The sequence below is a fragment of the Dunckerocampus dactyliophorus genome, chromosome 4 (genome assembly GCF_027744805.1).
Source record: "Dunckerocampus dactyliophorus isolate RoL2022-P2 chromosome 4, RoL_Ddac_1.1, whole genome shotgun sequence".
In the NCBI taxonomy this organism is placed as follows: domain Eukaryota; kingdom Metazoa; phylum Chordata; class Actinopteri; order Syngnathiformes; family Syngnathidae; genus Dunckerocampus; species Dunckerocampus dactyliophorus.
Window position 1 is genome coordinate 13992295 of NC_072822.1, and position 26681 is coordinate 14018975.

Here is a 26681-nt window from a genome sequence, read left to right on the forward strand (position 1 = left end):
CCAATTCAATAAAAATAAAACAAGGCAGTGCATCTTGCAACAAAACTGATTCCTCTCATGACACCAAAAACTACACCTGCAAACTTTACAACTGCCACATTAAAATAAGATAAGCACAACCACATTATGGCTTCACTGCTCCTGTTAAAACATGTTACTGAAAAATCCCACATATTCTGTATATACTAGGGGTGGCAATCTCTGGCCACCTCACGATTCAAATAGATTACGATTCAGAGGCCTGCGATGATGAAACGATTATTGATGCACCTTTTTTTGTGATCAATAGTTTGTCAGTTTTTTCATGCATAATTTTTTTCTATATAGAATTTATTCTCACTCACTGTGTACTCTTAAAAGAAAGCATATAAACTCCGACCTGCACCTGCTGGATTTAAAGTTAGCGTCTGGAAGCGCTTTGGCTTTCACGTAGCTGAAGGTAAAAATGAGCTGGACAACAGCCAGACAATATACAAGCTTAAAATATTTTGGGAACACAGCAAATATGAAAAAACACATAGCACGTTTCCACTTGAACGAGGAGGAAAAACAGCCAGCTGAAGTTGCTGCCAACCAGAGAACCATCAAGCAGGTAATAACTAATTTTCCACCCAACTCGGAAAAGGTGCTGTTATGTCACCCTAACAGTGCACTTCATTACTGATGACTGGAAGACAGCGTCTCATGTGCTACAAACGAGAGGAATGAATGAGAGCCATACGGGCGCAAATATGCCTGAGCTGTTCAATAATGTTGCAGAGGCATGTTGATTTCTTGTGGCCTATTCATTTGTATTTTTTGTATGATTTGTGAATAAGAGCAGCCCATTTTATTTTGGTTATTCATCTGTCTGCAAGCATTATTCTTGTATGAAAGAAAGCTGTTTCTGACCTTGCTAGATAGCAAAAAATATTATTTTTGTCAGATATTCTACACTCAGGATTTTTGTTTGAATTCAGAAGTGTTGTGCATTTATTTATGAATAAAGGTTGGTTATTCAGAATATGCTGAAGTTTGTGTTCATTTTATACATGCTGCTCCCGGCACAATTTACTTTTCCTGCTGGTTCTGTACAATGGGAAATATGTTGGTAGATGTAACCTTCCAATTATTAAATATGCTTGTTTTAATCGTACACCGTGAGTAAAAAGAAATTACAGGTATACAGTATATAGAAAAAATTACGCATAAAAACTGACAATGTATTGATCACAAAAAAAGATGCATCGATGATCGTTTTATCATCGCATTGCATGGCTCTGAATCGTAATCGCATCGAATCCTGAGGTGGCCTGAGATTCCCACCCCTAAGCAGCATGTATAAAATTAACAAACTTCAGCAGCATATTCTGAGTAACCACCATAAAAAATATTCCATTATTCACAAATAAATAATAGACTTCTGAATTCAAACTAAAATCCTGAGCATCGAATCTCTGACAAAATAATATTTTTGCTGTGTAGCAAAGTCACGCTTTCATTCAAAATCTAGATTTCTCTACCAGCGGCTCTCATACAAGAGTAATGCTTGCAGACGTCAGTATATTATGAATAACCAAAAAAACTAGGCTGCCCTTATTCACAAATGCAGTGTCAGTGAAATGATCTTGCAGTGGGACGTTTTATCTGGATTCCAAAGTGCACAACAAAGCACGAAAGCCCTGCTTCTCAGCAATCGAATACAGCCACAAATCATTTGCAATAATAATTCGCCTTCTCCAAGTTGGGTGGAAAATTAGTTATCACCTGCGCAATGGTTGTCTGGTTGGCAGCAATTTCGGCTGGCTGTTTTTCCCAGACTTGACAAGACTGCATTCATCCATCCATGCATTTTCTATGCCGCTTCTCCTCATTAGGGTCGCGGGAGTTTGCTGGAGCCTATCCCAGCTGACTTCGGGCGACAGGCGGGGTACACCCTGGACTGGTCGCCAGCCAATCGCAGGGCACATATAGACAAACAACCATTCACACCTATGGACAACTTAGAATCGCCAATTAACCTAACATGCATGTTTTTGGAATGTGGGAGGAAACCTCCACACAGAAATGCCCAACGGAGATTCGATTCTCGATCTTCTCGATCTCCTGACTGTGAGGCCAACATGCTAACCACTGCGGCCCAGACTGCATTCATGTTGTTTGTATTATGTGTCATGTATGTTTATGTCAAGTTATTCATCAGGTTTTCTTTGACTTAATCCACAACTTTAAAACTCAATATATTTGATATGGTAGACCAGGCAGGAAGAGTATTAAAACACACACACACACACACACACACACACACACACACACACACTATGACAGTGGTGATAGGATTAGGTGCAACTTGAGGAATGTCCTGAACAAGTCTGAACATGTGAACAGCAAGCAGCACAGTGACGTCCTGTTTCTCGACTTGACTGACACTCCACTCAGGGGAAGGCATTAATATTCAGCATTTCCTATCCCTCCCAAAACAAAAATCCCAATACGTAAATTATTAACAGTGCACACCATGGTGCATCAGAATTAAATACTACCTTGAAAAGACAAAGTTTTCTACATAAATCAAGTTTGATTGGCTCACAGTCGTGTTATCATGAAGCAATATGAAAAGGCAGATCATTCAGTATCATTCAACTCAATATGAAGGCATCCTCAGCTCAGATTTAGTGAGTCTATGGTAAACACGGAGGGCGCAAAATGTGACAAAGATACAACCCACTTCGGGTTGTCTGAAGTAACCAGCCGCAAATGCCTGAACAATTACAAATACATTTATGAATTGAAAAACGACAGTATTCACACATCCACTTGACCATACATGTTCAGCTGTGCCTCACACTTTCTATAATGCAGTATTTATCTTTTTTAGGACAAAAATAAGCTGCACCCAGCCCATTTTCTGCTATTTTAACTGATAAATAATGTAACAAACAGATAGAGGTGTAACCTCGGTTAGCGTTATTAATGCATTCCAGAAGTTGTTTAACCAAACTGAAATGTACTATAACCGAATAAATTTTTCCAAGAAGAAATAATGCATATCCAATCTGTTCTGGACTAGTGGTCGACCCATTATCGGCCAGGCCGATAATCGGGGCCGATATTTGGAATTTAGACATATATCAGTATCAGCCTTTATTTAAATCTGTCGGCCCAATATCAAGAAATCAATTTAAAACTGGGTTATTTCGGCTCAGATGCAGCTGCGCCTCTCTCTCTCTCTCTCTCTCTCGCTTGTCGGCTGCGACTTCTGTTTCCAGCATTGCTCCAGCCCCGGCGCTATCCGATTGGTTAAACAAGCCACAGCACACATTAGTGGCAGAGCCAGAGCAAAAAGGGAAGTTTTTTCGTGCGGAGAACGTCTTGAGAGCAAACACACGTCAAGGTAAACACAGAAAACTCTCTCAAAACTGTAAAAAACCTCCCAGTTCTCTACATCTCACAACTACTACTAACGTTACAGTGAGCAGCAGAATAATGGAAGAGCAGAGTAAACATTAGTGGCAGCTCTTATAGCTTGTAGTACATCCCGGCATGTGAATTACTTGAAAGAAGGCTGCTGATATCGTCGACAGTGAAACAGTCTGTGAAAGTAAAAGCATGTGTGTGATTGAGAGAGAGCGTGTAAAAAACTCAATCCACTTGTTTTATTGGAGGGAAGCACACCAAGGTAGAGGCTGGTTAGCTTAGCATAACATTAGTTTGGCGGCCTGGGTCTGTCTAAACGCTCAGTAGACTATGTATTAGCAATGGGGAGATTGTATGTAATGTGGAGAATAAAGTATGTTTGCGTGAAAGTCGCATGAAAAACTACGTCTCACGACTAGTACAATAACGTAACGTTAACAGCAGAGTAAACACAAGCAGCAACTTTGCTAGCTCGTAGTACCTCCCGATAGGTCTGTGAATCACTTGGAACAACGCTGTTGGTAATATCAATGTGGAAACAGTCCGTGATTGTAGAAGCCCGTGTGTGTGATTGTGAGAGAGAGTAAGACATTCTATTCTAGTCTTGTTTTGTTACAGGGAAGCACGCTAAGATGAAAGCTGGAAAAAATTCAGGGAGCTATTATATTTATTTAACTTTACATGAGTTGCTGTTGAGCTTGTTAAAGTCCTGTACATTTTGCTGTGTTTGAACTTAAAACAAAGGTAAGTTATATATAAATGTTACTTTATTTACTGTGGAAACATTTCAGGAAGCTATTTATTTAAGTTTTTATTCAACTTCCAAGAGATGCTTGTGAGTCTAAAAACGCCATTCGCTTCTGGATTTTTTTTTTCTATTTGTTTGGTTAAACAAGCATGCTTGAGGCAGTTGAATGAAGTTACATGTAGTGTTCAACATTTTTACACTTGCGTATAAATACATAGAAAAGATGAATGAACTTTTTACTTTTGTTGACAAAGACGGCGATTACGAGCAGGGAGGGTGGAGGAGAAGAGATGGCCACAGGCATGACACCTTCAACTTTGCTATGAGTTATTTTTTGAATTCAATAGTGTCTCTCACCTTTATTATGGGTTATTTTGCAGCCATGATCAATAAGAAAAGCAGAGACCTTTGGCATAGCTGTGTTGAGTTAACAAAGAACAACAGTCACCTAATTATGATGTCATAGACGTGACGGAGCTGGGGAACAATGACTTCTGGTTCCAGTTTCCAATTTAAAAGCATGCTACCATGCTAACGTTTTGTAATAAAGATGTGAGGAACACAGTTGGACTCATGCAGTGTATTAATAGCACGACAAGGTGCGCACCATCCAGTCAAGCAGGAAATGTACACGAACTGAGGCATAACGTTTGCATAAATTTGATGTAAACCAAAAAACACACTAACCGCAGTGTACGTTAACCGAGGTTCCACTGTATATAAATAAAGACCATCAAATACCATTGGAAATTTTCACTGTGTGTGTATTAAGTCTGCACACCACAGCACTCATAATTAGGGTATTTTAGGGATTACCAACAAGTTGCATGCTACCCATAAAAGTGATTAGGCAAAGGCCTAACTCTTGATTAAGAAAAAGGCCTTTTCAGATGGGGAGGTTGTCAAAGAAGCAATGATGCTAATTGCTAAAACTGTACTTAAAAGGCAAGAATGGAATCAATGTAATCTCCACTCTCTCCGGTGTTCAACTGGGGGCAACTACAATGGTAAGAAGAGTGTTGGTGATGTTTTACATGATTTATTATTTGTACAAACATGGTGCTTCATGCATTAATTCATGATTTGTGAAAATAATTTAGTGGCTAGTGGAAATGGGACATTGTGATTTCCTATCATGGTTGTAGAACGGAAAATATTCAATTTGAAAAACATTTGCATTTAGAAAAAATATAGAGATAGTGTTGCATATTGATATTTATCTGTTTCTTTTCTTACTAAAGCATTGTTGATATTTCTTGTGAGGAATCATTAACATTATCAGTGTCTTCACATAGATGAATATAATTAATTATTAATAACAACATATAGTTAAAGGTAAATTCAGCAAATTGGATATTTCAGAAGTGTGCATCAAACCGGTAGCCCGTTGCATTAATCAGTAGCCAAGAAGTAGATCTCGGTTTCAAAGAGGTTGGTGGCCCCTGGTCTACAGACATAAAATTAAAGACATAAAATTAAATAAGATTAAATTATGCAGCTGTTTTATGAGGTCAACATCTCAATGCTTGTCTACTTGCTTAGCCTAGTTCTGTAAAAACTGTCAAGCTGTGTGCCTTTGTTTTGTTTTTTTGTTGTACATACTGCAACAGGACAGATACACAGATGGACACAACATAAGCCAACTGGACCTGATCTTGCTGTCTATCACTAATTCCATTCAATTGTGAGCGCTCAACTGTTTTTCCCCATGAGGTACCATCTTGGTGGATTCAACTATAGCAAAACATCGGCCACGGCATGATGTCAGCCCTCATTGACATCAAAAAATCATGAACGATTGCATTATTTGACATTAGTTTTACCTCACTGGAGCTGCCAAAATTTGCTGAGTGAGGCACAGAATGTTTTCAAGAACACAAAATGACCACAAATAGCTCAAATCCAACCTTTGAAAAATCAGCAATACACAGGAGTATACAATATTGCCATGAAATGATGAACTGAACTTGAAGAATTTGTATTTAAGGTGTCTCAAGTATATTTGGAACACTTCACACCCATACATGTATCACTTAAAAGATGCACAAAACGACGAAATGACACTTTCATCTGGAACAGGCAGTCAGTTGTTTGGGTGCTCTGGTATGAATTGTTGATTTAATCGATGCCCCACTTACGCCGAAGTCACCCTCTGCTGCATCTCCCTCCACTGTGTCCCGTGGTTTCAAAAGCTGTACCCGCTCCACCAATTCAGCTACCGCGTGGCCAACTGTGAGCTTTGACATGAGAAGCGGAGCCAAGGCAGCTTGAAATCCAAAGAAGCCATGATGATACGATGCTGCTGTCGCCTTGATGCATTCATCCCCCCGTCATCATCCACAGAAATAGGACGAGCACAAGGATACAACGATGCAGACGAACACCCCGGATGCATTTATTTTTACTAACGATGTCTGTTATCCATTAGCAGCACAATGGGGTCAGTCTTTCTTTTGAAGGAGAGTGAGGCAAAGTGTAGCCTTGCAGTTGTTGCCCTTACTTTTCCTCCGCCTGCTTACTTCTCTTCCCTCATTCCCTCTCATAAAAACCACGAGCATGCTGCCCATTGGTTTCTTACTCAGTGGGACAGCAACCGTAGGGAGTGGCATCCATGCACTCAGACAACTATAGTAAGCCGCATTTTTATGCAAATTGTCATCTTACGAAGTGCATAGATTTGAAGAAGTTATTTATTATAAAGCTGGCTTCAGTCAAGCCTCTACCATCAAAAGACAGCATGGTTAAAATGACATGAACAGCAAATAAATCACACAACAGATCTTTTACTTTAATTATAGTTTATGACTGAATGAATAAATAGTCTATGACCACCACGCATGGCACATTGTACATAAAAACATAGCCAGATGATTATTATTAGAGAGATTTAGCACTATAAATGGAAACTATCTTTTCACAGCCATCACTGTATATTGTACCCGCACATTTGTTTTAAAATAGCAACATGTCTGCACGTCATTTCTGAGACAGGATGGTTGCATACCTGGTATTAATGGCTTTCTAATACAAATAAAGACTTAAGTCAATTATTTTGTAAACCAGGTTTACAATAAGCTAATAATGTTATAAGTAATGCATTGTTATTTTACTTTGAAATACAAACATTCATAGTTCATGGACAAATTTAGCCGGCTTTGACCTGCACTACGTCAATCAGACTGGATCCAGAGAAAATATAATGATATTACGGGTGTCGCGAGATCTTTGGAGAATAAAACTTAATGAGATGTCTCATTTGGAGAAAAGCTGTATTGTGAGAACAAGGCAGTGAAAGCCAATCAGACTGAACTATGGTATCGCTAATATGAATGATAATACAGTAATATGGAAGTGGCAGGGTGCAAGGCATTATTGGAAGCGCACATTAAGTGCTTTAGGTACACCTTTCAGTCCAACATACCTTGGTGTTCACAGTGATGTGTGAAAGTTTTTGAGTTAAACAGCTGCTTGCTACTTGTTGATGTCCAAGCAGAAGCTGTATAAGTCTACATTTGATCAACTTTACTTAAAGATTTGTCAGATCAATCCATGTACTGTAGCTGTTCGGACTTCTCTGCATCCTTAATCACCGAGCGCTTTGACACTCATTTATTGACGCTCATTGCATTTGGCTAAGCGCCAGCTGTCAAGCATCCGCGATCATCTGCTTCATAACACACCTCAAACATAGACAAGATACGTGTTGACAATTTAGTAACATGGTGGCTACATTTAGCAAGTAAGGGTGTGCATTTAAGTGTTTATTGCATCATGCATTTATTTGGTGATGAAATACAAACCATCACCAAAGGTGAAGCATCTGCTGAGGGCGCACGGGAGTGAGCCCCAACTCTGCAACACCATTGAAACAAGTGGCCAAAATAACACAATGTTTATGTGCCACTGACAATATTAATATCTGACCATGCTACTTCTATCTTACTGGCAAATCTAGCACTGAAATGGAAGAAGATATGTCTGCTGTAGTAAAACAGAACACAGTCTAACGTGCCACTATATATGACAAAGGCAAACCAAACCCCTGTGAGACATCTTTCAAATTGCAAATCCCAGTCTTGTCAAATACAACTGAAATGCTATTGAGGATCCTGCTAGGGTTACAATGAATAGCTCAGAAGTGTTGAAAAACAGGATGCTGGAAAGAAAAAGGCAGGGTACAGCAAGTATAGGGCATGACAGGACATTGCATAATGCATTGGAAATGTATGGAAATCATAAGGTTTTTCCTTGTCAATGCGTTGCAAAAAGCCTAAAATACTCAACGAGGATGGTGTTTCAATATAGGTCAAGCCAAATATGGAAATATATCACTTCTGAGCTAATTGAGCCAGTGACAAAAATTTGCAGTGTCACATTAGCCACAACATTGAACAAGTCATTAAAAATGTATGTAAATACTAACTTGATAAAGTAATTTCACTAGAAATTGCGTGTGAATTCTATTCTAAAATGCTAAAATTGAATTGAAATGTAGAATGAAGGTTGAAATGTGTTGAAATCTATTCACCACCTGAGGAGCGAACCAACAACCTTCAGGTTTGAGGATGACCACTCTACGACCTGAGCAATGCCACCATGCACAGAACAAGCAGAATGTTACATGTAATGTTAAATGTATAATGAATTTCCACCAACAGGGGGGCAATGAAGATGATGAACACACGGTTATAGCGAGGATCAGCGGCCTTCAGAAACTATGTGCCGTTACGTATTAGGAGACATTTTGGAATCCTATTGTCTTTACCACGCTTCACACAGTGGGCAATTACGCAGTTAAAGGTAAATTTCCATATCTAGCTGCTAACTAGATCTGGCAAACTAATTTGCACTAATGCCAATAATCTTCAAAATCCCTCCCTCCTTTTTCTCCTTTCTGTATGACCAACCCCTGTCGGAAACCCTTCATGATTTAGGCAGTCTCTAATCTTCGTGGAAACTGGAAATCTACGACTCATTTCCCAGTGTTGTTTTAAGCTCAGGCAATAAGCTTGGTACTTTCTCCAGGCAGTAGAATCCAACACTTCTGGGGCCAATTGTCTATGTTTAACCTTCTGTGTGACATTCTTATTGCACTGAACAAGTATATGAATGGCGCACAGTTTGCAAGAGTTGTAAATGAATCTCTCTCTCCTCCTCTCTCGCTCTCTCTCTCTCTTACTGTGACACATATTTTCACTCTGCTAAATGTGCAGAGTTCAGCTTTCACGGTCAGTGTGCAACATGCAGCGGAGACCACTTCTACCACTGCAAAGACTTTCCACCGTCCATTCTTGTAAAATGCACTTTACAAGCTGCTGACTCAGAGGAATTGAAGATCAGTTAAAGACATACGCAGCAAGAAATTGCTCAACTCAGGGGGTCAGAGAACAATTCTGTGTAGTCTCCTGTGACTGTAAGAGATACAAGATGAATGCACCCACATGAGGCACAGGTGAAAATGTGACTCTTAATACAAAACTAATTGCTCTATTAAGTGCCCATGTCATAAATATCTGATAGTTTGCTGGCTTAATCCTACGGATAGCTGCCTTTGTTTGTGTCACATTGTTTATAGTGTCACTGTGATACAGTAAATGATACTGCTACAATGAGGAGACACCAACATGCTATGAAAATCAAGCAGTCCTGGTGCCAAAACAAGTACCAGTGCCATTAAAAAAATGTGACTTACCAGAGGTCCTACACAACAGCAGCTCTTTGAAAAGTAACCTCATGTTAACTGGGTCATCATTACAAGGCAAGGACAGCACAGGACCTCATAAAGTATTGTTCTGGAGAGGATTCCACCACCAGTATTGAAGTCTCATCTCCTGTTTTTACCAGTGACAGGAGTCGCAAGATCCATGAAAATAAAATGGACTATCAGTTTCTTTTTGCAAAACTTGCACTTACTGTAAATAAAAATCGCAATCAATTGCAATATTTCTGATTTTGAATCAATTTCCCTTTCATTATTGTCTGAATATTGAAAAAAAAGGATAAATAACCCGGAAATGCGTTTTGTCGGCGTTTGGTCAAAGTACATGCTTTGGATGCAGCAAAATGCGTCTGGTGCACAATGAGGTGTTTTACTTATACTTTCACTGAAAGGTATGCTTCACAGTTTTGTATTATTTATTTCAATGTCTTTGTCATACATTTTTGAATGTCACAAAATAACGCAAATGGGCTGAAATTGACATCAGATTGTGTTTTAAACACAACAGGCACAAAAAAAGTATTTGATCGTGTCGCACACGACACACATAGCTAGCAACAAATGCACTGCCCAACACGTAGCAAAGAGACTGAATGACTGACAGAAGGGTTCACTCACTCCGTTTTTTCAGCTATAGAACCCACACGCCAAGGTGTTGAGACAGATGCACGGAGTGAATCCTCTTGTCATCCAGCTTGTTTGGTAGAGAGAAAAGGATGAAAACAAACAGGCGTTGCACATGTCGATATATCGACGTCGGCAAAATTATCAAGTTCATTTTCATTCATCGTGTGGTTAACTGATTTATTTATTGTCGTGGCAGGCCTAGTAGTGAGCCATATGATGAACAAAAAAAGTGCCTCTACCAAATAGTATGACTATACAACTCTCTCTGAAACTGAGGGTGCATTGCCATATGCAGTTTTGTTTCTTCAGGGTCAAGTCAGTAGATGGTTTTGTTGTGTTTGTCTGTTTCGCCCCTGTCCAGTTTCCAAGTAAAAAATATCATGTGTCACAACAAACCATTTTTCTCTTATTGGTCAGCAGTAGGTGAATAAATGTAAAGGAAGCAAGACTTGATGTATGGCTAGGTGAATACAACTGCACAACTGAACAACATGGAACAAAATCGGTCCTTGCTGATCACTTTAACAAGGACCTGGACAATGCACCAGGCAACAGTACACCAGTATATAGTCGGTTGCCCTTTAAGGGGATAAATTATCCTCTACAATGTGACAGGAGACATTCTTCTAAATGATGTGGAAAAAATACAAGCCAACAAATACTGACCATGTAATATTGATGATCTAACTACAGTGTATACTGTACATCCTAGGTTCCCGAAGTGGGATACGCGTACCACCAGAGATACATGAATAGAAATTAAAAACAATTACACTCACAATTACAAGAACGGAGCAGCAAGCCAAAAGGAGACCGAACATGAAGTTGTTCATTGCTCTCTGTGCATTATATGAACAAATAAGTAAGTTTGATGATTATTCTGTGCATTAAGAGTGCTTAATCTTGAACACTTCATTTATATTGGTGTTGCAATCCCTCGACAGCACACCAGTGAAAATCGGTCACTGAGTGGGGATTCCCCAAAAATGAGGCTTTTTCATTGGTTGTATGTATTTTTGTACTTTGGATACTGCTTAATCATGATTGTTAAACTTTCCCCTTCAATTTGGTATTAAATTAATATTCAGACTTAAACCATAGCCATCATGAGTGGACAAAAAAAGTGAAGCTCAAATTCAACCCATTCAAACGGAAGGACGCCAACATCAGACTGGAATAAAAGATACGTAGGATGATTAAATGGTCTTATCTATTTATCAGTGCTCATGTGAAACTATCAAAATGTGACCAAGCAAAATACACAATTTTGACCTGGAATTACTATAAAATTAATTAACCAATTAATTATGTATTTAAAGTTAATTAAGACAAAAAGGTTTATGTTTTTTAAGTGTGCAGGAGTAGGGTGTACATGGCTTCAGGTCAAATGTTTGAAGGGGTACGCGACTCTAAGAAGTTTGGGAACCACTGCATTGTGGACTACAGTATTTTGTAAATTAACCGGCTCATGCGTTTACACGGTACCGTCTGGTATCTAAGCATAATAAATCTCCAGGTTAAAACTCTGACTTGTAGTAAATTGTATCCAAGTCTACTTCGACTTTCCAGCACAATCAAAAAATAGAGGAATGTCAGTCCCCTGCTTGCTCTGTCTAATCTGACAGGGAGATATAGGGTGGCACCTAAAATAAGAGCTGAATCCACACTCTGCACTCAAGCCTTTTCATATCTTATAGCATGAGGGCATAAAATGACAAAGCTCTGCACTTCTCTAATGAGAGTATAACAAATAGGGAGAGAATGTATTAGCGTTATTGAAAGACCAGCACGCACGTCTGACTGATATGGACATTAAGGTGTCTACAGTGAAGATGGGGATGTTTCTCTATTCTAATATAATTGCAAAGCAGGAGTGCCTAATTCTAAATGTACATATGTCAAACATATTTACAAAAAGCATCTATTACAAGCATTTCAAAATTGCATATTTTGTCATCTTTCCATGACATCACTTAGAGACTTAAAAGTGCAGAGGGGAGTAGGCTGCATGATTCTGGAAAAAATGTGAATGTCGGCCTCAAAGAGCTTCTGGCAAACCGTTCGATGCCTCAGAAAGGGGAAGAAGTGCCCGGTCCACACTGTTTACAGTGGGGACGGGGGCCTGCTGACCTCGACTGAGGATATAGTTGGACAGTGGAGGGAATACTTTGAGGCCCTTCTCAATCCCACTGACATACTGTATCTTACATAGAGGAAGCAGAGTCAGAGGACACGAACTCAGACAGTTCCATCACCGTGGCAGAGGTATCTGGGGTAGTCAAAACGCTCCCCAGTGGCAAAGCTCGGGGGGTGGATGAGTTTCACCCTGAATTCCTCAAGGCTCTGGGTGTTGAGGGACTGTCTTGACTGACACGTCTCTTCAACATTGCGTGGAAGTAGGGAACAGTACCTCTGGATTGAACCGTGGTCCCCCTTTTCAAGAATTGTGACAGGAGGGTGTGTTTCAACTATAGGAGGATCACACTCCTCAGCCTCCTTGGGAAAGTCTATTCCAGGATGCTGGAGAGAAGGGTATGACCGTCAAACCTTGACTATAGGAGGTGCAATGTGGTTTTCGTTCCGGTCACGGAACACTGGACCAGTTCCACACTCTTGCGAGTGTACTGGAGGGTACATGGGAGTTTGCTTAACCGGCCTACATGTGCTTTGAGGACGTGGAAAAGGCATTCAACAGTGTCCCTCGCGGTGTCCTGTGGGGGGTGCTCCAGGAGTACGGGATTTTCCGGCAAGCTACTACATGCCATTCGGTCCTTGTACAACCGGAGCAGGAGCCTGGTACGCATTGCCAGCAGTAAGTTGAGCCTGTTTCCGGTGAACGTTGACCTCCGCCAAGGCTACCCTTTATCACCAATTCAGTTCATAATTTTCATGGACAGAATTTCTCGGCGCAGCCAAGGCATCAAGGGGTTCCAGTTCGGGGGCCTTAGGTTCTCGTCTCTGCTATTTGCAGACGATGTGGTCCTGATGGCCTCATCGGGCTGATATTCATCGTTTACTAGGGCAGTTTGCATCTGAGTATGAAGCTTCTGGGATGAGACTCAGAACCTCCAAATCCGAGACCATGGTTCTCAGTTGGAAAACGGTGGGTTGCTCCCTGTGGATTTGGAATGAGGTCCTGCCCCAGGTGGAGGAGTTCAAGAATCTCAGGGTCTTGTTCACAAGTGAGGGAAGGTTGGAGCGTGAGGTCGATAGGCAGAAGGGGGGAAGTGTCCGCAGTAATGAGGTCACTGTACGGGACCATTGTTGAGAAGAGAAAGCTGAGCCAGAAGGCAAAGCTCTCAATTTACCGGTCGATCTATGTTCCCACCCACACTTATGGTCATGAGCTTTGCATCGTGACCGAAAGAACAAGGTCGCGGATACAAAGGCTGAAATGAGTTTCCTCCATAGGGTGGCTGGGCTCAGGAGCTCAGTCATCCGGGAGGGGCTCCGAGTAGAGCCGCTGCTCCTTCACATCAAGAGGAGACAGTTGAAGTGGCTCGGGCATCTAGTCCACATGTCTCCCGAACGCTTCGCGTATACCCAGCCAGGAAAACACCCCGGGGCAGACCTAGGACACACTGGCGGGATTATGTCTCACAGCTGGCCTGGGAACACCTTGGTGTCCTCCCGGTGGAGCTGGAGGAGGTGGCCGGGGACTAGGAAGTCTGGGCTTCCTACTGAGACCGCTGCCCCGCAACCCAGACCCGGATAAGCGGAGGGAAATGGGTGGATGGATGGATGGAATTGAGACTGCAATTCACCGGGATGATTTTTTTCCCCACACACATATGTTCAGGGCAATGTGCTGACATTTTAAAGAAATCACACTGTGCATTATTATTATTATTATTATTATTATTATTAGCATTAGCATTAGCATTAATATTAGCATCAGCATTATTATTAGACTCCTCAACGAAAGAAAAAAACTTCCAATGGTCTTTGTCGTTCTTCATGGGAGGTCAGTTGATGGGTGACTTTCTTAATAGAAAAATTGAAATTGAAAAAAAAAAAGAAATAAAGACTAGCCAAAGAAGTCAAATGCAAATGGAAGCACTCCTCCCAGAAAGCTAATGAATGAGAGATGCCACTAGTGAGGCTCGCTGGTGGCGTAAGGTATCAGCGGGTAGAACCAGGGCAGTGGAGCCAAATTGCCCTGGCAGGCAAGGTTCATTGGGGAATGGGTAGAGCAAGGAGGAAGTGTTGGCCGTCATGCCAATGACATTGTCTTCATTTAGAAATTAAATCTATCACTTTTTTTAAATTTTTGTGCAGCCCTAAAGGGAGCTAACAAAGTTTACCCAAACTATCACACTACTGTATTAAAACTATTTAAGACAATTTTGGAGCAAAGAAAACACTACAAGGCTTCTGTCAATGCTTAAGATTGCTTCATGTATATTTGTAAATCTTATACTAAAACTCATCAATACGGTATGTCTGGTATTTTCTGAAAAATTTGCCTAATGGTTTCAATAACAATATTAAGTTAAGAAGCAATATGTGTGTATTGTATTTCCTGGACGAGTAGCCTCCACTCTAACAAAGTGCCCCAATTAATAAGCGCCACATCTCAACTCGACGCCTTTATTTCCTTTCAGGAAAAATATCAGAGGTGCCGCTGGCCAGCCATAAATATCTTTACTATGACTGATACCACTATGTGCAGCAGGAGACGTCTTTATCACAGCACACACTAACTGCAGACCAGAGGTGTCCAAGCTGAAGTTTACAATGGAATTTAAAAAGAAACTGCTGCTCTCAACGGAGGATTATCCAGAAAAAATTTTAAAAAAGAAGCAATACATCCCCTACCCTTCAGTGATTAGCAGTAGTCATAATAAAATATAGAACAACATTCATTGCTTCATTTTCTATCCTGCTTGTCCTCAGAGTCACAGGTGAACTGGGGCCTTTCCCAACTGACTGTGTAAGAGGAGGGGTACACCCTTTACTGGTCACCAGTCAACCACAGGGTAAAGTACAACATTTTATTTTAAACATATATCATGAATTATTTGTAGTAAATAATAATGATAAAATAAGAATAATAAAGACATTCTTAAAGGGATAGTTAAGATTTTTTGACAGAAAGCTGTATGACACAACTAGTGGCCTGCTAATCAACAACATCAGCGACCATCTTCCAGTGTTTACAATTTACAACGAACATTATAATACAAGACAGACGCAGGTCAAAGAGACTTTTCAAAGGCTACGCACAGAGGATAGCGTCAACGCTTTCAGGAACGATCAGGAAGAACAAAGACGGGAGAGTGTCTACAGTACAAAAGATGCGGATGAAGCATATGAACACTTTCTCAACACTTATATGGAGCTTTATGATAAGAACTGTCCCTGGCGAGAAATGTCCAAGAAGCAAAAGAAAAATAATCAGCTTTGGATGTCAAAAGAACTAAAAAAAAAATGCCTGTAAGGATAATACATTATACAGGAAATTTAAGAAAACTAAAGAAGCAGAAAAAAATATAAGACATAAAAAAATAAGTTGACAACAATCTTGAGAGTGTGTAAGAAGGAACATTATTAGTGAGAGCAACTTGGGGTATTTTAAATAGTATTATAAGGAACAGCACTAAGAAAGCAGACCACCCTCATTATTTTATGCTTAGAAATACAGTACTAATAATGATGATATGAATGAGGTACTTGAAATGTTTGACAACTACTTTGCAAATATTAGACCAAAATTGGAAGAAGAAATTCCAAAATTCGGGACAATGGAGGAAAGGAATGAAAACATAGATAGGAATCCTAATTCCATGTTTCGCACTAATATAACAAAAAAGGGAATCACTGACATTGTCAAGAATTGTAAAGCAAAAACATCAACTGATTGTAATGGAATCGAAATGGAAACAATAAAAGGGGTCATCAATGAGAGCGTAGAACCGTTAACATACTCTATATCAGTAACTTAAAAATACCTAAAGTACTTCCAATTTTTAAAAATGGAGACAAACATCAATTTGCAAATTACCGAGCAGTTTCCTTATTACCCCAATTTTCTAAAGTTATCGAGAAGCTAATCAATAACAGGTTGGACAAATTTATTAATAAGAATGAATTACTAGCAGGTAGTCAATACGGATACAGAGCTAACATTTCAAACAGGAAGCACCTTGTAAAGCTAGAATACACATCTGCAAGTTTAAAGATTACATGTGGAGTACCCCAGGGCTCAATATTGGGACCAAAACTGTTCAACTTGTATATCTATGACATCTCTAAAGTGACGAAAGACTTAAAGTTGATATTATTTGTGGATAATACTACTTCCTTTTGTTCTGGGGAAAGCACACAAGAGCTAATTTAAAAAGTCATGGATAAAATGGCTATGTTAAAAAGATGGTTTGATGAAAACAGATCATTCTTGAACTTAAGTAAAACTAAAATAATGCTATTTGGTAATACCAGAAAGGACGCATACGACCAAATACAAATAGACGGAGTGGACATTGAAAGGGTGAACGTAAATAAATTTGTAGGGATCATAATAGATGGAAGAAATGACCTGGAAATCTCATCAAAAATATACAACATAATGTGTCGAGAAATACTTCAATATTGAATAAAGCATAATTTGCCCTTGATCAAAAACCACTCTACACGCTTTACAATTCTCTGGTATTATTATATCTAACTTATTGTGTGGAGATATGGGGTAATAAATATAAAAGCAACCTTCAGTCACTTAATGTACTGCAAAAAAGATCAGTGAGGATAATCCATAATGCCGCGTATAGAGAACATACAAATCCCTTATTTTTTTTTAAATAGTAAATTTTCTAACCGCTAAAATAATGCATAAAGCTAACAATAACCTGTTACCCAAAAATGTCATACAACACTTTTCTACAAGAGGAGAAATATGATCTTAGGGAGAAGCTAAACTTGAAACACTTACAGTATATGCCAGAACAACGCTAAAAACCCACAGTATTTCAGTATGTGGAATTAAATTATGGAATGGATTGAGTAAAGAACTCAAACAATGCACCAAGATGAGCAAATTCAAGAAATACAAGCAGTTGTTTGCAAAATACAAGGACGAAGACTCTTGAACTTGTTTTGTTTGTCTCTATTATTATTTATTTATTATACTGATTATTATATTTATTGTGAAAAATCTTAATCACGTAATCATATTGTTACATTACCTTGTCATTCATGTATGTATTAAAAAAACGTTAAGAAATACAGGAAGTGAATAAATGTACTGCATAAGATGTGTAACGGATGGGGGGTAGGATTAAATAAGCTTTGCTTCTTCCATCTCCTTTTGGTCATGTGGAACTGTGAATTTAATTATGTGATGTGTTCCATTGTAACTTGTATGCATGTTCAAATAAAATTAAACCATTACCATTACCATTGGACATCCCCATCAGCAGTGTACTGCATCAACAGTGACTGACCAATGAGTTTGGTTCTGGTCGGAGATCCGTGATGAGGAACGTAGTTCTGCTTAGTTGCTGGGGTGTAGAGTTTGGCTTCTCAAAACAATATGCATTGCAGAGTAATACATTTGCGTCACAAAAATGCCTCCTCAAAAAAAAAATCTGACCTCAACAAGACCTGCGCACTGTCCCCTGTGCATTCTTGTGTATGTGAAGAAGACGCTCGCATCTTCTTTTGCTGTGGAACACCCACGTAAACAAGATGGCCGCTGTGCTCCGTCACGGAAGAAGATGAGAGTGTCTTCATCACATACACAAGAATGCACAGGTGACAGGACAGGGGTACGGCAGGAGACAAATATAACGCAGAGTGATTTGTGAGGTATTTTTGTGATGCAAATGTATTACTCTTTTCAACGCATATTGTTTTGAGAAGCCAAACTCTTTACTTAAATGGCCCCAGCAACTAAGCTGAAATACGTTCCTCGTCACGGATCTCCAACCTGAACCGGGCTCACAGGACCAATCGGGGGGGTGAGTCACTGTTGATGCACTAGACTGCGGGGATGTCATACAACTTAATGTCAAAAAATCCGAACTATCCCTTCAACTCACTCCATTTGGCAGCAGTATTTGAACATACCATAAATGGCATACCATATATGGCAAAAAATAATATATTTCTGGTAATCGTTTCACCTCCTTATCATTTGGTCAAGTGCTGCTTCGTGTCAGCAATAATGATGGTGATGCGTTCCAATAAAAGGTTGATGCTTTCCCACATGACAAACGTTGGCCTTATCCTGAATGACGCAGGCATCTGTCACTTGGAATTCTAATACCATTTCATCAAGCCTTGCCTGTTATCACACTCACATGGTAAATTGGTGATCTTAATATCTTGATTCTACATTGATAACTCTGGAATACGGACTCGTTTTTGTTCATGAAAAGGTTTTTCAGTTTTTAAAACCTTGTGTTTGAAGCACAGATACTGTATATTCTGAAGAATTTCAGCTTTCTTGATTGTCACTTCATTTTTTTAAATGACAACACAGCACATTAGCTTAGCTTCAATTGTAATATTTCAGTATGCAAGCACAGCACTTGCAGTGTTAATAGCGATCACCACTCCTGGCTTACCACAGCTCCATTTTTGTGCCAAATAATGACTAAGGAAGGCATTGAGGGTAATGATGCTTCCGGTGTTTATTTCCAGGTATCACTGGCCAATGCTTCATTCACACTTCTAGTATACTCACTGGTTTGTGGGAGGTGCAGAGAGGGGGAACACCACCTCTTCTTCCTCGTATTCCGGCCCATCTTGCATGTCGCTTTCATCCATAGTACCGCCGAGAACCCCTAAACCAGGAGGGGGAGGCGGTGGTGGTAATGGGGGGAAGTCAGTCACCCCTTCCGGGCCTGCAGATGAAGGTGAAATCCGACTGGCCGGTGCCTCCGAAGTGGGAGAGCAACACATGCCGCCCACGTTCCCTGAGCTTGATCCTTGGAAAACTGACTGTCCACATCCGCCACTCCCTGCTGTGGACAGTGCTGGTGCGCTTATGTCGCCACTAGACAGGGGATAAATCATACTCATGTCCGGGAGAGAGTCCGGAGATGTGTTAGAATTCTGACGGAGGGCTCCCAAATCAGCCCCTCTCACTCTCTCCCCTCTCGACCTGGGATAGCATGGGAACGGGGCCGTCTCCGGGCCTCCGCCCGTCCCCGTTGTGACCGAGCTCGTCTCCTCGCTGCTGACCTCCGCTGCCATCATTCCAGGGAAATATGTTGAGGGGGAAAAGTCCAGAAGGGAGCCCGCCCTTCCCCTCTTTTGTTGGAACACACCGTCAGTGCTTAGGCTCCAAGGGAAAAACACTAAAAGTTGAACAAAAACGCCTTTAGCTTGTCAGCTAGCGTTAGCCGACAAGCTAACTTTGCTTGTTTGGCTACACTAGCAGGAGTTAGCTAACGGTAGCGGAATGGCTAGCACACACTTGATGAGTTCTTTCTTCGCAAGGTCTTCATTGTTTCCTGAGATTAAAGTTCACATTGAGACGATTCACGGAAACAAACATTTCAAATACGAAATATCAAAAGACAACAGTAAGCCGCTAATATTTACTGTTTCTGTACTCGGACTTAACCCTCGTTGTGTCGTTTTATTGTCACTGCTGTATGCAGTCCTCGTCTTTTTTGCCACTCGTTTTTCTTACGTCCACAGTTCCCCTGTCGTGTCGAGTAGTGTCCATGAACGAGCCGCTCCTGTCGCCTAAACCCACGGCGCGACCCAAGCATATCGATATCCCAAACTACACATTTGTGGCTGCTCAATGCTAACTTTGCGTTGATTTCCAGGTTTGTGCCTGGTGGCTGGCTACCCGCTCTCTCTCCCCTCCCCTCGCCCACTCCCCTCAAGCCGCTCAGCAGACATAACCAAGCGAGCACAAAGCCCCATGTCTTCAATCCATGCCATCTGCAATCGATTGAATGAATTGTATTTATCTCACATTTTCCGGACGGAGTAGATTTGCTGATACAGTATTGCCAGTATGGAATCAGAATCAGCTTCAATTACCAATTATGCTTACACAAACAATGTGACTCCCGTTAAAATTAGCTCTCAATGTACATGTTAGAAATTCACAGAAATTCACTTATCACGTTTGGGTCTGGAGCCAATTAATCACAATAAACGAGAGATTACAGTATAATGTGCTTGTCATTTGTAGAGCCAGAGCAACATGAAATTTTAATCTTTCACGCTCTTCACTCCACTTTTGTATTGTCAATATACTGTAATTGAAATGTGTCCAAATTTTACACCATTCACTCGATTTCTCACTCTTACAGTGTGTTGCTTCTGTTGTTTCGCTTTAGCCGACCTCTATTCTCTGCATTTGTATTTAGTTTATTGTTCTGGTTTTGTATGCCATATTTATTGTACTTTTCTCACCTGTATGTTCAGATATGTACATTGAAGATTGATTGGTATAAGTGGCTGTTCTGTCACATTTTAAGGTTTTCCTATTTTTTTTCCCTAGAATTTGGGATTGAAAATGTTGGTTTTAACAGACTTCTTCACTGCCGAGATTTCTTCCAGCGTAACCTTGAGCTCAAGCTTATACAGTTCATGTGCAGCTACAGCAGGGGATGGTCTTCACCATCTCCAGTCATGGCTTGAGCGCAGCTGTCATCACTATTGGCAAATTGCAGAGCAACTGGAATATACTTGTACAGTATAATCTGTGCCTCCTTGTTGTTCAGCGCTGTTCTTTCTTTCTCTTGCTCGCCACAATTTGACAATATTTCCAAATATGTCCATAAAAGTATTACTATATACGCCGCATGCATGAAATGAGAAATTTGTTGTCAAACCCAATCTGTACATCCAAAGCTGTGCTGATTTGCAGTGTTCCCTGAGCTAAAGCGTCGCTGTCAACCGATCAACCCAGTTGGTTGCGTCTTCTGAGAGCTCATGAGGAATGGCTTCGGATATGTGACGTGACAGAAGTGGATGGGCCTGAATGTGAATCACACCCCTCTGGGGTCACTCGGGGTGTTGTTTTTTCTTCTTTTCAGGAAAGTACACAAGGAAGAATAATGAGTTTTATACACGCACACAAACAAGCGAGACCATTTATGCGGAGTTAAGGCTTTACTGCTTACTCACAATCCTCGGCCTGAATGTGACAGTGTGCTGTGGATGCTCAGACTGAAGGTAATAAGATTTTGGACAGGATGTGGATAATTGTTTTTTCCTGACTGACCAAAGAAGCTAGACAGTGACCTTCACAATTTTATGTTTGGTACATGAATTTTCTGTTGCAACAATGCTTCAAGAGCAGCACAACTGTGCACATTAGGGCCATGCAAAATATGCCAAATACTGTCTTCACACTAAAAAGTTAGATACCAAGGAATGCATTCTGCTGTTACTGAGTCTTGTTTGGTGTTTGTTTGGCGGATTGGATGATTGACGTCTTATCAGCAAAGAGAATTTATTTATTATTTTAACAAGCAGTCATGCCTGCTGTGTGTAGGAACTAAGAAGAATACACAGACACAACAGCTCCTCATCATGCTGGCCACCAGCCTGGTCACACACTGCTGTGGGATGGCATACCATTCCTCAACCAGTTGTCACAAGTCAACCAACATGGTTGTGTTGGGGAGTCTAGCACCAAAAGCACGTCCTAATTGTTCTACCTCTAAATTCTGAAGTAAATACCTGCTAAACACTGCTCTGTGGGGGCAATCAAGAGGTCCCATGTGGAGATACAGGATTGCTATTCAGTTGTGCTGCTCAGCCTACAAATATGTGTTCCCTACAATTTGGGCATCATTTAAAAGGGAATAAACATCATTGGCAAGAGATACTGCCACAACTGAGACACAATCTGCATTTTTAACATTTTCCAATGATTTTCCAGCGATTTTGTCTCGAATTGTGGGAATCTTTGTGTTTGTATCTTTGCGTGTGTGCTGGAATAAGGAGGTCTTGTGGTGACTGACTGCCAAAGAACGAAAACTATGCTAAGGAGAACAGCTGTCCTGATTTGTTTTGCTCAGTATCACCGTAACCGAGGTAAATCAACAATAATACACTGTCAGAAACAAAACAAATCTTCCCTGTTGGCCCATGCACTGCTTTAGACCAATAAAAATACTACTACTACTGTAATTATAACAATACATAAAAATAAATAAAAACTACACCAAGCAAGCATTAAATTAAAATGTTAATACATTCATACTTGCTTACTTGATATGTCTATTTTCAAGCTGCTTCACAATGCAAATAGTCACACTTCTTTGTGTCCTGAAAAACCTTATTAAAGCTTATTTGGAACAATTGTTTTGTGTAAAGAAATAAAAGTATTGGTACAAACCAGTGGCTTTTCAAAGTGTGAGGAAGGCCTGCCTTGGAAGGCACCCGAAAACTTATGGGGAGGTGTTGCAACTTAAGAAAAGAAAAACATTTGTCATACCTGCTAAGATCATTTCAGTTATTTATACGAATTGATTTTTACAGAAACTACAGAAAATACGCTCCAGTAGATCAGAGGTAACGTCTGTATTATGCTCTACGAGGCGGCTCATTGTGCCACACTTTGAAAACCCAGAGTAAAAACTATAGCAGGGCAATGTCATGTTTCCTTCCTCAATTTTGGACATTCATTAATCATGAATCATATTGAGATTTCTCATATTTTGGTTATGTTTCTGAGTTACATTAAGGGGCAATATATAACAAACAGCTCATATAGTATGATGCAGTGTAGACCTACACCACTACAAACCACAAACATGTACAATCAACGTTTTGAGTGAAAATCTGTAAAGACAGTTGTTTTTGATCCAGCTTTTATACTGGAGCTCCTTTCGATTGCGGGTGAATACCTAATGCTCAGTAGTGAGAGTCAAATGTCTCACCATGTGTCTCCCATTCAGACGCATTCTGCTGCAAGCATGCATGAGCCCGCTTGGCCTCAGTTCAATCCAAGGATACTTGTAGTCACATCAGGACATTGAGTGAATAATTCACAGCACAGACATAAAAGTTTAAAAAAAAAGGCGGTGAGTGACACATGCAGGGATAGCGTGAGCAAAGGACCTTGGGATTAGGGGGTCTGCTTTTCCAACATTGCTTGCATTGGATTTATGAAACTTGCCCATGTCATGTTCGATGTCAAGCAGGCATTTAAACTTTAATGAGCTGTACTGGAATTTTAAATTTAAACATGACATTTTAAGTAATCCTATCCAGCATTTCTTGTTAATATAGATACATTATTTCACATTCAATATGAGTTTGTCCTTTAATATTATTTGTACTATTGGTTGTAGCTTTCTGGTGTGTTCCTGCTTTGGATACGTCTCTATTTTTTGCACTTGATCTGCTTACTTACCGAAGCTTCTCATTTTTACATGCTCCAGTGCTTCTGTTATTTATGAAGAACAGATGTGTGTAGACAGGGTTGTAAAAGCAGTTGAATAAGAGAATAAAATGGCAAAATTCACCTGTTAGTTCTCGGGTGTAATGGTACAGCTGATGCGGTTTTGATCTCAGCGCTGAAGATTTTTTGAAATTCTGTTATTTTGTCCTGGTTGTTTGTTTATATGTGCCTTGGTGACTAGTTCAGGGTGCACCCAACCTCTCACCCAAAGTCAGATGGAATAGGCTCCGGCTCATCTGAGATCCTGAACAGTGGTAGAAAATGAATGAATGAATCACAAGTAAATAAAAACAAAACAAGGTCAATGTAAAAAGACACTAAAAAGCCCTTACTGTGTTTTATTCCCCCGGTCTTTCTTTTTTTTTTTCAACTGGCAAATGGGGAAATTGCAGCTGCCACTTGAATGCGTATATGGAGATGCAGAGTGGTGGTGGCGTGGGTGGGGGTGGTCGGACCGACCGAGCACATGTCCTGCTCAGTCACACTTTTAGAGAGGGACGGTGGCAGCTCTGTGCAAGCATGACTTTTCAATTTGTTGTAAGAGTGGCTAGGCATTGGAGGCTCAATAGAAGTCTCGCTATGCACCAGTCTTCTGTAGAAAGCTTCATATGTACCAGCGGTTGGCATCCTTTACCATCAAAAGAGCCATTTTGCCTCCTTTTCCAGTAAAGAAAAATATGGAGCTACAAAACATTACACATATTCTAAACTTTTAGAAGCACACACAACAGTCAGGACCCATCCCCCCACCCAAAGGCGGAGGGAAACTACACTTTCATTCACCGGTTAAACTCCAACGTAGGGGCCACGAGCCGGGGCGCAACAAGAACTGCCACCCCTGTCCGTCGCCTCCCACTGCCGGCCAAGCCAGAGTGGAATAAAGTCCAGCCCCTCTCGAGAGGACTGGTTTCACAGCCCTAGATGTGCGTTGACTTGAGTCTGACTATATCTAGCCGTAACCTCGTGTACCGGCTCATGCTCCTTCCCCACCAGAAAGGTGACATTCCACATGCCATGAGCTAGCTGCTGAAGTCGAGGATCGGACCACCAAGGTCCCCGCTTTCAGCTGCCACCCAGTTCACGCTGCACCTGACCCCTTAGGCCCCTCGCCTTAATAGGGGTCTGTTGAGCCACTCTTTTTCTGGTCCCTCAGCTAGGATCTGTTCGTCATGGGGGACCCTACCAGGGGCATTAAAGCCCCCGACACCTTAGCTCCTTGGATCATTGGGACACGCAAACTTCTCCACCACGAAAAGGTTGTAGCTCAGGAGAAGGAGGAGGCCATATGTATCACAAAAGTTATTCTTTCACTTGTAGCCGCTAGCTATGTACAAAAAAAGTGAATTGTTTGATGGCTTTGCTTTGCATTTCACTATAAAAAATGAAATTTCTACACTTCCGTTTGTTGAACTATTATTTCATGATTAATTGGAAAATGTGCCTCTTTCTGAAACCTTTTCAATATGTTGCGTTGACTTCGGCTGCGTTGTCTTTTGCATAATCATTTTCATTTCTTGTATATAGGTAATGTTTGATAGCAAATGCTAACTGGGCTAATACATGAACTGTGTGTCTACTTGTAATGAACGCCACGTAGCTGTTTTGACTGACATTTTACCGGTACTCAGGTTATGCACACAACTGTTTAGTGTTGTGTGCACTATTGAAATATGTGTAATAATCTTTATTGCCACATTGAATTGAATGGTGAATTCTTTGTGAATGATATCAACTCCTTTGACTTTATATATATGTTATATGTTTTATAGTAAGAGGTAACTCATGTTGACTTGTAACTTCCATGCTGAAAGTCTGTGCACCTCTGATATACATGCACAACGTACATAAATACTCATATAAATATAGTAAATACTGTATATATATTTTCTATTTTATAGTAGGAGGTAGTTATTTGGGAGTTGGTCGTTTTGAAAGTAGCTTGCAGGCTGAAAAAATGTGAGCACCCCTGACGTACAGTATTTGGGATTCAGTATTGATGCTGGTGAAATGCTGGTTGACCTACAACTTGTTCATATTTCAAAATATTTATATTTTAGAATTTTTCGCCAAACAAATAAGAGACATAGAAATAAACCAGGATAGAAATAATCTGTTCCTGGATCAAACTGTCACCATCATAAAACCTTAACTGTACAAGCAATAAATGTCAAGTGTAAAAATATGTTAACCACTGTATAACAATACTTAATAAAACAAAAAAAGCAAAAATACTGATCTTTTGATGAAGAAAAACATGCAGAGGAAGATTACAGCGTGTGCCTATGAGGTGAATCTCTTCATATTAGGACGTAACACAGCTGACTTTGAAGTGTACATGCCATTCTTTTTGTTTATTATTGCTGCTTCCTTATTGTAGACTTAGCTATTGCAATACATGCAAATTTCCTATTGCCATCAAAGGTAACCTTCTGTATTGCCATGCTCAATGAGCTGAAGTCTCACATGATATGACAAAGTCTCGCGTGACCTACCGTAATTTCCGCTGTATAAGCTGCTACTTTTTTCTTAAACTTTCAACCCTGCAGTTTATACAGAGGTGCGGCTAATTTATGACCATGTTCTCATCTCGTGACATCTCCTATACTTCAGAACTACTGTACTACTAACCATTTAAATACTGTGCCGCTCGTGAGTCGGTCAAGAAACGGTAGCTCTTTCTTTGGTTGATAAGACGAGCTTATCAACCCATTCGAAATCGAATATTGTCATTACTCAATATAACAGTCTGACTCACGGTGTCATCTTAGATAGAAGGCTAAAATCATCACACAGCAACTTAACACTCA

General features: G+C 40.3%; 1 protein-coding gene across 4 annotated transcripts in view; it reads right to left on the reverse strand.

The window, feature by feature from the left end:
• The window catches only part of rasa1a (RAS p21 protein activator (GTPase activating protein) 1a), a 68217-nt gene that overhangs the window by 16766 nt on the left and 24770 nt on the right, over positions 1 to 26681 (reverse strand). For 2 of the 4 annotated variants that reach the window (XM_054773447.1, XM_054773448.1), the window contains exon 1: positions 19177 to 20309. The exons of 1 other annotated variant lie outside the window; for it this stretch is intronic. In XM_054773447.1, the coding sequence (XP_054629422.1) occupies positions 19177 to 19691 (515 nt within the window). In that variant the 5' untranslated portion in view covers positions 19692 to 20309. Of the gene's footprint in view, positions 1 to 6282; positions 6778 to 19176; positions 20310 to 26681 lie in introns of those variants that run through there. One more of the 4 variants, XM_054773449.1, reaches the window with a different exon arrangement.